The sequence below is a fragment of the Piliocolobus tephrosceles genome, chromosome 16, assembly GCF_002776525.5.
Source record: "Piliocolobus tephrosceles isolate RC106 chromosome 16, ASM277652v3, whole genome shotgun sequence".
In the NCBI taxonomy this organism is placed as follows: Eukaryota; Metazoa; Chordata; class Mammalia; order Primates; family Cercopithecidae; genus Piliocolobus; species Piliocolobus tephrosceles.
In genome coordinates this window covers 51,357,034-51,370,774 of record NC_045449.1, presented here as the reverse complement: position 1 = coordinate 51,370,774, position 13,741 = coordinate 51,357,034, and the positions used below count along the sequence as shown (strand labels likewise).

General features: G+C 59.1%; 2 protein-coding genes across 5 annotated transcripts in view; one reads left to right on the top strand and one right to left on the bottom strand.

The window, feature by feature from the left end:
- Nucleotides 1-1,258: 1,258 nt before the first annotated feature.
- Nucleotides 1,259-10,044, top strand: PLEKHH3 (pleckstrin homology, MyTH4 and FERM domain containing H3). Of its 2 annotated transcripts, none has more exons than XR_002729957.2 (13): nt 1,259-1,901; nt 3,877-3,932; nt 4,273-4,352; nt 4,452-4,643; nt 4,730-4,887; nt 4,996-5,116; nt 5,898-6,204; nt 6,721-6,928; nt 7,156-7,292; nt 7,580-7,712; nt 7,879-8,306; nt 8,628-8,819; nt 9,650-10,039. XR_002729957.2 is itself a non-coding variant. In XM_023203925.1 (13 exons), the coding sequence occupies exons 1-13, from the start codon at nt 1,740-1,742 to the stop codon at nt 9,824-9,826; spliced, it is 2,376 nt and encodes a 791-aa protein (XP_023059693.1). In that variant the 5' UTR covers nt 1,259-1,739; the 3' UTR covers nt 9,827-10,044. The 2 variants fall into 2 exon arrangements, 1 of the variants encoding a protein (XP_023059693.1); XM_023203925.1 differs by having other exon boundaries at nt 7,879-8,331; nt 9,650-10,044.
- A 902-nt stretch (nt 10,045-10,946) lies between these two features.
- LOC111537357 (tubulin gamma-2 chain) overlaps nt 10,947-13,741 on the bottom strand; it is a 58,619-nt gene continuing 55,824 nt past the window's right edge. For all 3 annotated transcript variants that reach the window (XM_026448634.2, XM_023204055.2, XM_023204053.2), the window contains 5 exons: nt 12,384-12,470; nt 12,119-12,268; nt 11,705-11,857; nt 11,460-11,621; nt 10,947-11,341 (listed from right to left, as the gene is read on the bottom strand). In XM_026448634.2, coding sequence (XP_026304419.1) covers nt 11,144-11,341; nt 11,460-11,621; nt 11,705-11,857; nt 12,119-12,268; nt 12,384-12,470 — 750 coding nt within the window. In that variant the 3' untranslated portion in view covers nt 10,947-11,143. The remainder of the gene's footprint in view (nt 11,342-11,459; nt 11,622-11,704; nt 11,858-12,118; nt 12,269-12,383; nt 12,471-13,741) is intronic.

The following is a 13,741-nucleotide window of genomic DNA, read 5'->3' as shown; positions in this document are numbered from 1 at the left end:
AGCAGCTGCGAAAAGAGGTCTCCCACGGCCTCTAGGGGCCAGGATCCAGGGAAGGCCCGGAGACGGCGCCAATCCTCAAAGGGTCCCCCACGCCAGCCACTGGGGACCGACCTGGAACCCCCCATCAGAGATCTCGGGAATCGCCGCTGAGTCAGCAACACGCGCGCGCGCCCGCGAAGGCCACGGCCCCGCCCCGGCCGCCTAACGCCTGGGTTAACCCCTTCCTACACAAAACCGCAGGATATTCGCCCTAAGAGGCCTCCGCTCTATTCCGAGACCACAGAATTCCTTAGAATCTCAAGCCACTCTCCCCAGCTGAGTTCGGTGAGCTGTGAGCTCTATATTCGATTTTATTTCTGGCCTAGGTCTGCGCCTTCCCAGAGTGCCTGCCTCAACTGCTTCACCTCAAAAAGGAGGTGAGGCCAAGTGCAGTGGCTCACACCTGTAATCCCAGCACTTTGGGAAGCCAAGCTGGGAGGATCGCTTGAGCCCAGGAGTTCGAGACCAGCCTGGGCAACATAGTGAGGTTCCGTTTCTACAAAAAATAAATTTAAAAAATTAGCCAGGCATGGTGGTGTGCGCCTGTAGTCCCAGCTCCTGGAGAGGCTGAGGTGGGAGGATCCCTTGAGCCCAGGAGTTCGAGGCTGTAGTAAACTATGATGGCTCTACCGCACCCCAGCCTGGGCGAGACAGCGAGACCTTGTGTGGAAGGAAAAAAAAAAAAAAAAAAAAAGAACAGGGGAGAGCTGAATCAGACCCAGAAACTCAAGAAACTGAACTCCTCCCCAGACGTGGAGGGCCACCTCCAGAGCTACATCCTCTTAGTAGCCAAGGCGTTTCCCTTTCTCAGGGACCCTGAGACGAGACAGGGGTTCAGAGAGCGACAGTTGGGTTTTCCTCAGTTCTGTACCAAAGCTCCTCACAGGGATTTTAATTTGTTGGTTGGTGAGCCAAGAGTTAAAACAAGAGCCTGAAGGCGGGCTTCCGTGACGTCACTAGCACCCCGCGTCCGACCTCAGAGACTGGGGCGTGGCTAACATCGCCTCGTCCCCTCCCTCCCTGTTTCCCCGCCCCTCCCCGCTGTCACCCAGCCAGGGGCACATGATGCAACCCACCGCGGTTTCAGCTGTCTGATTGGTAGCCGCGCCCGGCGCCAGGCACAGGGATTGGACAGAGGAGGCTGTGACGAAACCTGGACCCTGCCTAGTAAAGAAGGGAGGAGAGAAAGAAGAGAGAAGGGGGGGCCCCCGGGAGGGAGGGGGCTGGGGGGGCGGGGTCCCAGCTCTGTGCTCGCGCCCCCAGCGCGCCAGTCCCGGGGCTGCAGGGAGCGCAGCGCGCGCGGCCCGGGCCCCGGCCACCGGACGCCCTACCGGACACGACCCTCCCTGGAGCTTGGACAACTGCCCACCTCGGACGCTGCACCGGACACTGCCCCCCACAGGGCTGGACACTCCAACGGACACTACTTCCCAGCTCCGGACATTGCTCCCTCCTCTCCCGGGGCCCTGGACGCTTTTCCCCCTCCCCCCTCCGGGGGCCCAGACACTGAGCCCCCCTCAGCCTCTGGCTAGCGTCCCCTTGCACCCCAGCCCAGGACACTGCCTCCTCCCTGTGCTCTTCTCCCTCCTGCTCCTCCCACCTCATCTTTCCCCTGCTCGGGTCGGAGCCCCGCCAGTTCCTCCGACCCCCTGCTGCTCGGCCGCGGCTGCCCGCGCCCCCATCCCCGGCTCCTCGCCCGGATGCCTCTCCCCGGGGGACTGTGGTGGCTTCTCTGCTGCCGTCGAGGCTTCACTCTTCTGCACCGGGACTACGGGGACGGCGAGCTTAGCGGGGACGGGGACGAGGACGAGGACGAGGAAACCTTTGAGCTACGGACCCCGAGTCCAGCGGGCGGCGGGAGGGTAAGTCCCGGGGATTCGGAGCCTCGTCTCAATCACTCTCTCTGTAACCGGCCGTGGAACTCGCTCCAGTCTCCAGCCACAGGCTGCGCGCTTGGCAAACTAGGGACGTAAGGGAGGTTTTTGCCTGGGGGCCAAAGCCCCCGGCAGCTCTCGGAGCAGCAGCTCTACTCCGGATGTGCCAGTGGGCCTCCCGCCGCAGGCTGGGCGCTGTCCACCTGCTGGGGGCCCTGAAGCAGGGGAGGCGTCACGCGTGGCCCGACCTGGCCCTGCCTCTCCCTTCCCCGCTGGGCCCGCGTCCCATCCCGTCTCCTTCCGCCTCCGCCAGCGCCGAGGAATGTGGCGAGGCCGGCTGGGCGGCTCGAACGCCTGGGTCCCCCTCCGCTCCCAGTTCGCAAGCGCTGAGGCCAGATGCGAGAGCTCCCACTGCGGAGACCTGGGCGAGGAGGAGAAGTCATCCCAGGATTGGGGTCTGTGGCGGGGACCCCGCGGAGAAGGAGGTGGGGGTCTTTGAGGACTCCTCCTCATTACCCTGCCATTCAGGACAGAACTCTCGGCTTTCCCGGGTGAGGCTCCTGGGAAACCCCTGAGGGAATGGATGGTGAGGGGCACTGGGCTGCTGCCTGATTTTGTTGAATCTCCCCGTGGGGAAACGGAGGCACGATTGGTGTGGGAGACCTCCATCCCTTGATGTCTCCTCCCCATCCCCCCTGCACACTGGCGGCCAGACTCCCGTGTGCTGTGGCCCGGGTCAGGCTCCCATCCCCCGCGCAGGGGTCCCCAGCAGGCCCAGTGGCTCTGTGCCCGGGTGGGGCGGGCTGCGCCGCCGGGGCCGGCGCCAGCACCTGGCGGAGGCGGAGGGTGGATAAATATAGAGGGGGGGAGGGAGGGAAGCAGGGCACTGCGATTAGGGGAGTTAGCCTAAGAGGGTGGTCAGTACCTGCCACATGTGGTGTGGCTGATAGCCCCACTCAGACCTTCCAGAAAATAGGTAGAGTTTCACATAGAAAAGGCGCAGGACCCAGGCCTCCCCAGGCTTCCCGCTTGGGCAGGGTCGGCTTTACCAGGCCATTGCCTCCCTCATGCTCCACCTCAACTCCCCCTTTCCCGGAGCCTGGGGACAGGTGTCCCTGGCCCCCTCCCCCACCTCCCCCTCTTGGCTCTAGCAGTCTGGGAGCAATATGAGGATGGCACGGTTCCCGCCTGGCTGGCCTCCGGGTTGGGTTTGTGGCCTCTCTCAGACCCCAGTCTACAGTTGAAGTTCCAGGACAGGGGGAAGGGAGGGGGAGGGGGAAGGCAAAACCCTGAACTACACCTGCCTCCAGAGGGTGTGCCATTCTTCAGTCTGGCCCGCCCTTCCTAAGCCGCAGCAAAGGGGCAGGGTCTCTGCTCACAGTTGAGTCTCAGGAGTGTCTACGGGAGAATGTAAGAGCTTTTGGAGAATGCCCTATACTGAAAGGGTTCCTCTGCCCTTCATTCACCTCTGTGCCTACCACCTGTCCTGCCTTGGCCAGGGAGGCAGTGTGGGAGAAGGGAAAACGAGGAGGAGAGGGTGCCTTGGAGCCTGGCAGAGCGAGCTCACCTCTCCTTTTTTCAAAGATGGGGAAACTAAGGCCCGGAGATGGAAAGAGACTTGCCCAAGGTTCCACAGTGAGTTAGTGGTGGAGCGGGAATTGGAACCCGGGTCTCCTGACTCTCTGCCCAGTGCTCTTTCCACCCTACCCTACCCTTGATTGTATCTTCAAAGGGTAACTGAGGGGAGCCTTGGCTCCTTAGCTCCTGCTGTTCTGGAGAGCTTGTCCTGTTGAGACAGGCGGGAGGGGCGAGCCCAGCGGCTCCAGCGCGCTCCACCCCAGTCACGACCCCACTCTGTGATTCCTTCCCCAATCCCCTGAGCAGCCCTGTCCTGAGGGCAGAAGGCACGAACCTTGCGCAGGAAGGGCTTTGACCCTAAGGGCTTCCCCGCCTGTCTCCCCAGGGTCCCCTGGAAGTGACGCTGACTCAGCCGGTGAGGAGCGGGCCTGTCTCCAACAGGTGAGCTAAGCTCCTATGTCCCATAGTCTCGAGACCCCAGCCTGTTCCTGGGACCCCCATCCTCGCTGTCTCCCCTAGCTGTTGTGCAATAAGGGAGAGGCCCTAGGCCGGACGCTGTGGTTTGGCTGGGGTCCCGAGGGGAGGTCCGGCTGGGGGCGCGGGGAGAGAGAGGGGGGTCGGGGCTATTTCTGGTGCGAGGTCAGAATGGCCCAGCGGTTCCCACAGCCTGGGGGAGGGGTGCCCAGCTTGGGAGCAGACACCCTTGCGGTCTGGGGAGCCCCTGCAGAGGAGCCCCCTAGAGGCGGAGTGGAGGCCCAACCCTCCCTCCCCTCTGGCCCAGGCTGCAGAGCTGGGAGGAGACTTGGAGCCTCATCCCGGAGAAAGGACTGCCGGAGGACGACCCAGACATCGTTGTGAAAGGTAGAGACCCCCCTCAGTGCACTCTGGAGGTCCCCAATCCCAATCCTCCAGAGATTATGTGTCCTACTGATGTTCCTTCCCTCCCTCTCCTACCCCCAGGTTGGCTGTACCGGGAGCCCCGCGGAGGAGGGGCGCGACCCTGGCTGCCCCCGCACCGAGCCTGGTTTGTGCTCACGCGGGACTCCTTGGATCAGTTCAGCAGCAGCGGGAAGGGGGCGCGGCGTCTCGGGAGCCTCGTGCTCACCAGCCTGTGCTCGGTGACCGGCCCAGAGCGCAGGCGTAAGGAGACAGGTGAAACCTCCCGGGGACTCTCTTACCTTCCTGGGCAGGGGCCCCAGCAGACCCTAATGGCCCTCTCCGGCCTCTCTTTTCCCCAGGTCTGTGGTCAGTGACTGTGTCTGGTCGGAAACACAGTGTCCGCCTCTGCTCCCCACGCCAGGCAGAGGCTGAGCGCTGGGGGGTGGCATTGCGGGAAGTGATTGCCTCCAAGGCACCCCTGGAGACCCCCACCCAGCTACTGCTCAGGGACATACAGGTAAGAGAGGACACCAGGGAGAGCCAGGAGAGTGGTGGACCCCAAAGCTTTCTAGGCTTGTGAGGAACTCCCTTCCCCATCAAGGTGACCCTCTCCCTGTTCCCCTAGGAAAGTTGCGGGGACCCAGAGGCAGTTGCCCTCATTTACCTGCGGAACCCGATTCTGAGACACACTAGTGGAGCATTGTATGCCCCACTCCTGCCCCTGCCCTACGGAGTCAGCGCCCCAGGTGAGTGGTCCCATGGCCCAAGTCCCCTGGATGGGATGGGGTGGATCAGAGGTAAGAATCTGAATCCCTTAACTGGCAGGGACCTAAGCATCCTTTAGGGGCCTGCCAGCTCCTCACTTTTCAAAGGATGAAGGTGAAACTGGAAGCTGGCCAGGGTGGAGGGGAGGAAGCCAGCACCCACAAAAGGGTCCTCTTTGACCACCTTCTCTATGGCTCTCATTCTGACTGCTGATGTTCCTTCAGGAGTTTGTACACTCTCCTATTTTTTCATTATACTCTTGAGACCATGCCATATTACCTTTACAAGTGGTATAAAAGCTACCACTTTTGTAGAATGTGCTGGCCTCATCCAATTGTACTTCTCCCTAAATGGTTTAGTGACTGGCCCAGGTCCTAAAGTTAGAGGATTAAAGGGTGCTGGGAGAGGAACCCGGGTTTTCTGACTCCTAGTCCATCCTGTTTTCTGACCTATGGTGGTGAGCCTCAGTATTGAGTTACAGAATCTGGGGTGTGAATCTACAGCCCTTCAGCCGTCCCTCTCCCTAAGTCCAAATCCAGGCTTAGTGGGATTGGGAAGGGGATTCCTGGGAGGCAGAGGTTAAGAGTCTGGCTTCGTTGGACCACTGCTTTCCCTTCACTCTTCCTGTCATTCGTACCCTCCTCTCCCTGCCACCCCATCCCCTTATATTCCCTCTGACTTTCCCCTGGTTCATACCTTCCTCCCAGGGCGCAGCTCTGTGTCCCCTTTCCAAACCGTCCCTCCGCCCCCACCCTCCCACAGGTCCAGGCTATGCACCCCTGCGCGAGGAGGCGGTGCGGCTGTTCTTGGCGCTGCAGGCGCTGGAGGGGGCTCGGCGCCCCGGGCCCTTGATGCAGGGTGTGCTCCAAACCTGCCGGGACTTGCCCGCGCTCCGGGATGAACTCTTCCTGCAGCTGGCTAAGCAGACCTCGGGCCCTGCAGGCCCCCCCGGGCTCCCGGCTACCCAAGACCCTGCGACCCTGCGGTACTGGCAACTCCTCACCTGCATGAGCTGCACCTTCCGACCTGGGGGAGCTGTGCGGGGGCACCTCCTGGGGCACTTGGAGAGGTGAGAGGGGCGGGGCGGGGGTTACGGCCTAGGCGAGGAGCAACCGGGCTGGGAGAGAAGGAAAGGTCTTTTGCAAAAGGCTTGGTAGGTAAAGAACCCAGTAATACATACAGTGCCTTTGTGGTAGATACAAGATCCTATCTCAGTTGTGAGCGGATGAATTACAATAAAACGCCCCCCTTGGGCTGAGGAATTATGAAAAGGCTGCTTTTCCTCGAGCTGATGCAGGCCAGCGCCAGGGCTTAGGAAAATGTAAAGTGGCTGGATTTCGATTTCAGGTCGAAGGAAAATCACGAAGACTTTCAGAAATGGTGGGAGCAGTTGGGAGAAAGCTGCCAGGGGACTTGAAAAGTAATTCAGCTCTATGCAAAGCACTGGGGACAGATTTAGAAGAGCCTTCAAAAACTTAAGTTGGGGCGGGGAGAAAATCGGCTAGATAAAGTATAAGAGAAGAAGGCAAGGGGGAGGGGAAGGAAAGCCTTTGGAGTATTGATCCCTGGGTTCCTCCCAACCCAGGACCGAGCAGGCACTCCCGGACTCGGAATTGGCGGAATATGCGCGCTTCATCCGGAAAGCGCTGGGCCGGACGCGCGGCCGAGAGCTGGTGCCCTCGTTGGCTGAGATTTCCGCGCTGAGCCAACGGCAGGAGCTGCTGTGTACCGTGCACTGTCCGGGGGCTGGTGCCTGTACTGTGGCCATCGACTCCCACACCACGGCGGGGGAGGTGAGGCGAGAGGAAGGCCCCATGACCTCCAACCCACCCTGCCAGCTTCTCAGGCTTGTCTCACCCGCTTCCTAGACCCTAGGTTTGCCCCGAGTCTCAGATTATTCTGGTAAGGGAGGGAGTGGTGGTGACAGGACTAAGAGACCCCTTCCAATTGAATCAACCGCTCCCAGAATCCTGGCAAGACCCCTGAGTGGTCTGACTTTCCCCTCACTCTCCTCTTCTAGGTGGCTCGAGAGCTGGTGGGGCGGCTGGGCTTGGCCCGCAGCCGCAACGCATTCGCACTGTACGAGCAGCGAGGGACCCAGGAGCGAGCCCTGGCTGGGGGGACCCTCGTGGCCGACGTGCTCACCAGGTTTGAGAAGTAAATGTCCAGCCCCAGCCCTGCTCTCTATTAGCCCATCCACTTCTCAGTTGCGGTCAGTCGCTAAGCGGACATTATCCAGCGCTTGCCCCTGGCCCTGCGCTGTGGTGTTGGCTGGTTTACAGACGGACCTGCCTGCCGCAGGTTTGCAGTCCGACTCCAGCCTCACCTTAGCGGTGGGCTCCGCCCAGACCCCGCCCCAAACATATGGACCCGTCCCCACCCCAAGCTGCCCTCGCGGTGCGGTCTGGCTTCTCCCTAGCGCGGCGTCCGCTCCTCTTCTGCAGCTTGGCCGCGGAGGAAGCTGGGTTGGAGGACTCGCCCGACTCCGGGTGGAGACTATGTCTGCGTCTTCACGGACCTCTGCACCCTGAGGGGCTGTCCCCAGATGGTCACGAACTGCCTTTCCTCTTTGAGCAGGTGAGGCTCTCCGGCGTTCACGCCTCCAAACAGATCCCCAAGCCTGAACCCCTGGTTTTCGGGCCATCTCATTACTATGGTAGCCCCGCGGGAGGCTTGACTGGAACCTAGACCTCCTCAGATTCCGCGAGGCGTTCTCGCCTGACGCCGGGTGCCTCCCCTGCAGGCTCACGCTCTGCTGCTGCGGGGCCGGCCGCCCCCACCCGACGACACGCTGCGCGCCCTGGCGGCGCTGCGCCTGCAGAGCCTGCACCGGGACTTCTCCCCGCGGGTGCCCCTGCCCCGCCTGGACCGCCTGCTCCCGCCCCCGCCGCGCGAAGACCCGTCCCGCCCGACCCCCAGGCCGCCCCCCTCCGCTGCCCTGCTGGCCGGGGCCCTCTGGAGCCCGGGCCTGGCCAAGAGGCGGGCGGAGCGGGCACGGCGCGGCGGGGCCGGCCGCATGGCGGGAAGCATGGCCCGCGAGGGAGGAGGCGGCGCCGGCACGGCAGCTGCAGTGCTGGGCGGCTGGAAGCGGCTACGGGGCATGGGCCGAGCTGAGGCCATGGCCGCCTACCTGGCCCTGGCGGCGCAGTGTCCGGGGTTCGGCGCTGCTCGGTATGACGTTCTGGAGCTGAGCACGGTGAGGGGGAGAAGGGAGAAGGGGACTCTGGCGGCCCAAGCACCACACCTTTGCCCCAGAGCCACAGGTCCCACGGAGGGTCACGTCATTCCCCACATCCAGGACAGCTGCCCACCTCAAACCCCAGGAGTCACCAGCCCTTGGGCCCTCACATCCCTGGAGCCTTAGCCCCCTCCACACACGTGCTGTGAATCATAGGGGGATCAGGAAACTCCTGCTCACAGACACCCATCTCCCCCTACCAAAAATAACGCTGGACTCCTCCTTCCACCCTGACTCTGCCCCTATGTCTGCAGGAGCCTGGTGGGGGTGCTCCACAGAAGCTATGCCTGGGCTTGGGAGCCAAGGCCATGTCCCTCTCCCGGCCGGGGGAGACAGAGCCCATCCACAGTGTCAGCTATGGCCATGTGGCCGCCTGCCAGCTAATGGGCCCCTACACTCTGGCCTTGAGGGTGGGAGAGAGCCAGCTCCTCCTGCAGAGCCCCCAGGTGAGTGGGAAGAGGAGTTGTGGGAGGAGGAGAGAAGGGAAGGGATGTCAGGAAACATTTTCGGAACACCAAGCATGGGCCAGGTAGAGTTCTAAGCACTGGGGATCCAGCAGTGATCACAGACAAGCTGAAGGAGCTTACACTAGAGTGGGGGAGTCAGACAATAAACAAGGAATCCCAGGCTATGAAGACAGTGAGAAATGCTACAAAGGAAGGAATGATATGACAGGAAGTCAGAGAAGGGTTCTCAAAAAGGGTGTCATTTAAGCTAGCCAGGGAAGACCTGGGGGAACAGCATTCCAGGTGGAAAGAATTGCAAGGCGGGCGGGTGCAGGGGCTTGGGCCTGTAATCCCAGCACTTTGGGAGGCCGGGGCAGGCGGATCATGAGGTCAGGAGGTGGAGACTCTCATCCTGACCAACAGGGTGAAACCCTGTCTCTACTAAAAATATAAAAATTAGCTGGGGGTGGTGGCGCACACCTGTAGTCCCAGCTACTCGGGAGGCTGAGGTAGAAGAATTGATTGAACCCAGGAGGCAGAGGTTGCAGTGAGCTGAGGCACTCCAGCCTGGCAACAGAGCAAGACTCCATCTCAACACCACCACCACCAACAACAACAACAAAAAAAATACAATGTTACAAGAGCAGAAAGAACCAAGTATGACTGGCACATAGAAATGAAGGAGACAGTGGTGATAAGGAAGAAAAGGTTGCAGGGCCATAGCACGTAGGACCGTGGTGGGGAAACTGGAGCCCTAGAGCCTGGAGAAAGGATGAGAAAAAGAAGAGAACCTGGCAGCGCCTGTTGCACACTGACCTCTGCCCTCTTAGGTGGAAGAGATCATGCAGCTGGTGAATGCCTACTTGGCCAACCCCTCCTCCGAGAGGCCCTGCAGCAGCTCTTCTCATCCATGCCAAGACCTGCCAGACACCTCCCCTCCCAGCCAGCACCCGGGCCTGGATGAGCCCCAGGGACAGTCTGGCTGCTTGGGGCAGCTGCAGGACTGAGCCTGCCAAGAGGTCACGACTTCCCTCCTGCCTCCAGCCTGGGCCAGGACTGCTCCAAGATTTGAGGGAAACATGGACCCTTTTGGCCCTGCAGGGACAGGGCACATCCCACACCCAAGGGCTACAATGGGTGTGGGCAATTTTCTAGTTTGTTTCTTAATTTATTTGTAGAAGAGAAGCAAAAAAAAAAAAAAAAAAAAGTTTCTTATTTACACAAACCCTTCCTGTGGGAGTGTTATTCAGTGGGACAAGTTAGAACCCCATAATGCAGAGCCTCGCCTCTGGGGACGCCCACACCCTGGGCTTTTACCAGGCTCTAGGGGAAGTCTGGACACCACAGCACTTCACCCGCCCCCTCCTTGACCTTCCAGACTTAACCTCCTCCGGGCCATTATGCTGCCATAGGCTTGTGGGTGGAACAGGCAAACAGGCCTCATTGGAAGCTGGCAGTTACTCACCCTCCCTTCTTCATTGAGTGGCATACGGATGGCCTCCTAGAATCCCTGAGGCTGGAGGGCAATGAGTCATCAGATCTGGCACTGCCCCTTTCTTACCCTGGTGTCCAGCTCTGGGCCCATCATTGGTGTGCCTAATGCTTTGGGCCTAGAATGGAGAGAAGCTTGGGGCAGATAACAAACCCATGAATTTCTCTGGCACAGAAAAGTAACTCAGGATGTGCTCAGCCCTACTCCTGAATTCTGTTTCTACTAATCAGGTTGGGTTGAACAGGATTGAGTTCCTGGAACTCTCATGGCCCTGGGCACTGGGAATCTGGAGTCTTGGCTCTTCTGGCCTGCTCGTAATGTAGTGTGCCCTCCTTCGGTAGACCCCACCTCCTCTGCCTTGAGTGGAAGAGGCTGGGGCAACATTGACCCTCACTGGGGCAAAGCTTAGGCACTGAGGAGACAGCAAACCTCAATAAAGCTCTGTAATCTTGAGACAAGGGCTGACTCTAGTAAAACAGCCTAGTTCAAGATGAGGGATGCCAGTGGAAACAGTGAACACACTAAGATTTGGACTTAGTGGTAAGATGTTGGAGGAGGTGAAAGCCACCCTACTGTCAGATGCCTAGAAACTGGACCCCTTCACCACCCCTCGTATTCACAGATCAAGCTCTGGCTATACTGACAACCAAGCTTTATTACTTTATTAGAGCTGAACAAGCATATCAAGAGTTAGGGCATGGAAGGGAGGAAGCCGGACCAGCTCATGGGCTGGAGATGAACCAAGAAGGGTTGTCCATGAGGTGAAGCTGGGTCAGAGGGAGCAGGCATGGTCGAGGCTGTGCTTCCCATCCAGGAGTAGTGGGGAGGGAAATCACTGCTCCTGGGTGCCCCAGGAAATGTAGTCTGGCTGGGTGGCTGCATGGTACTCATCAATGAGCTCCTGAACAACCTCCCTAGACCTGTCCATCTCATCAAAGTTGTCCTTGAACATGTCCTCCTTACGGAACTGCTCAAGGAAGGCATCCCGCTTCCGCAGCTTGTCAAACTGCTGGCAGGAACTTTCAAAGAGCTGAAAGAGATGAAAATCTCCAAAATGCGAGCCAGGGGGTTAGGAGTGAACTTGGGGAAGATGATGAAGGTAGCCAGTGGAACAGACTCTCCTGAGAAGAACAGAAACCTAGACTCACCGAGGAGATGCTGGTGTGGTTGGCCATCATGAGCCCACTGACCCGGTGGGCCGAGGGCAGGTAGGGAGACTTCCTCGACAGGGCCACTTGGATGCTGGCGGGGCCCCACGGGATGAAGTTGGCCAACTTCCGTTCCCGGATCCTCTGCAGGCTCTTGTGGACCTGGGGTGGGCACAGGAGCAGTGAAGGTGGCCTCTCCTCTACCCCTGCGGGTCCAGGGTGCGGGATGAAGGGGCCTCCCCTACCTGGGTGGGGTCCACCTCTCCCTGGATGATGTTGAGGATGGCGATGTAGCAGTGGTTGGTCTGGCGGTCTCGGCCTGTGGACACCATCACGTTCTTGGGCTGTAGCAGCCGCCTCATGACATCCAGGACCGTGGTCTTCCTCACGCTGGCCACCTGATGGGACAGTGAGACAGGAACCTGGCCAGCGCTCAGGGCAGAGTCCCCCTTTGGCTTCTCTTTGGCAGAAGCCAAAGGCAGAGGGAGGGTAGAGAGCAAGTTAGTAAGAAAGTCGCCTGCTCTGTGCTAGTCCCTGAGCACAGTGCCTCGGGGCCCGCAAAGGGCAGCTCCTGGGGCAGTGGGGAAGACAGAAAGGCTAGGGCAGGGCCTACTGGGCCCAGGGCCGGCCTGGCCTGGGACACTGAAGGCTGCTCTTACTGATTGATCCGTAGTGAGCGGGGTGTAGCCGGTCATGAGGAAGTGGAGCCGTGGGGTGGGAATGAGCGAGGCGATGAGGCCGATGAGGTCATTGTTCATGTAGCCGGGGTAGCGCAGGGTGGTGGTGCTGGCCGACATGATGGTGGACACCTGGGGACAGGGGTGCCATGTCATGGGCCTCGGCCACAGTGGGACCTCCCTTCCCCAGATGACCCTAAAACAAGGAGGGTTTCTAGTCCAAAGGAGTCTGGGAGTGGGAGCCCACCAGCTGGTTGATCTGGGAGAAGGACGGGTTCTGGATGTGCAGGCGGTCTGTGGCAATCCGGTTCAGGGCTGTGTTGTCCAGCACCACCTGTGGGGTCAGAACAGGGTCACAGCATCTTGAGGATAAAATGGGCATAGAAATAAAATATTGGCTTAGCCCCTGCTGAACTCCAAAGCCAGGAAGTAGGTTTGTTAGTTTAAAAAAAAGTACTGCTGGACGTGGTGGCTCATGCCTGTAACCCCTGCCCTTTGGGAGGCCAATGTGGGAGGATCACTCGAGGCCGGGAGTTGGACACCAGCCTGAGCAACACAGCAAGATGCCATCTCTGTAAAAAATATACATAAAAAATAACAGAAAGAAAAGTACTGTTTCTGGGGCATCATGAGATACTCTCAGACTACGCAGGGCAGTAAACAAACCCGTGAGTACCCACATGTGCCATACACTGTGCTTGGCTCTGGGGAGACCACAGAGAGGAACAGGCACCATCTTTCCCTTCATTAGGCCTACAGTCTCGTGGAGGGAGGCACACTAAATATAAAACAAAAAAGTATACTTAACTCCCTGAAATACACATAAAGGAATCTGATCTTGACTGAGTAGTCAGGAAAGGTTTTGCTAAGAAAGTTTTCCTTGAGCTGAGAGTACAAGCATAAGGGGGCATGAAGTAGGCAAAGGTGGGGTACATGGTGGTGGGGGGAAGCTATATTCACTTCGTTGAGAGTTTTGCTGCCTAAAAGGATTCTAAGAAACTTAGAGGTCAGGACCTTATTTCCTAATTTGGCCCACAGGTATGGCTTTGTGGGTCCTCTGTTCTGTGTGTATAGGGGCTGGGGAAGGGCGGGGTGAATGAGACTCACTGGCCTGAGGAGACAGACCAAAGTCCTTTACTCTTTTTTTTTTCTTTTTTTTTTTAAACACAAGGTCTTGTTCTGTTGCCCAAGCTTGAGTGCAGTGGTGTGATCATGGCTCACTGCAGCCTTGACTTCCTGAGCTCAAGCAATCACCCAACCTCAGCCTCCCGAGTAGCTAGGACTACAGGCGCACACCACCATGCCCGGCTAATTTTTTTTTTATGTTATTTTTTGAGGCGGAGTCTCACTTTGTCACCCAGGCTGGAGTGCAGTGGCGTGATCTTGGCTCACCGCAACCTTTGCCTCCGGGTTCAAGCGATTCTCCTGCCTCAGCCTCCAAGTAACTGGGACTACAGGCACATGATACCAGGACCGGCTATTGTTTTTTTTTTGAGACGGAGTCTCACTCTATCACCCAGGCTGGAGTGCAATGGTGCGATCTCAGCTCACTGCAACCTCTACCTGCAGGGTTCAAGCAACTCTCCTGTCTCAGCCTCCTGAGTA

Excerpts from the sequence above, each read along its gene's own strand:
- PLEKHH3 (XM_023203925.1), top strand. The coding sequence starts at position 1,740 with ATGCCTCTCCCCGGGGGACTGTGGTGGCTTCTCTGCTGCCGTCGAGGC. Across the intron at positions 6,929-7,155 it reads CCCACACCACGGCGGGGGAG|GTGGCTCGAGAGCTGGTGGG; the intron begins GTGAGGCGAGAG and ends CTCCTCTTCTAG. Across the intron at positions 8,820-9,649 it reads TCCTCCTGCAGAGCCCCCAG|GTGGAAGAGATCATGCAGCT; the intron begins GTGAGTGGGAAG and ends CTGCCCTCTTAG.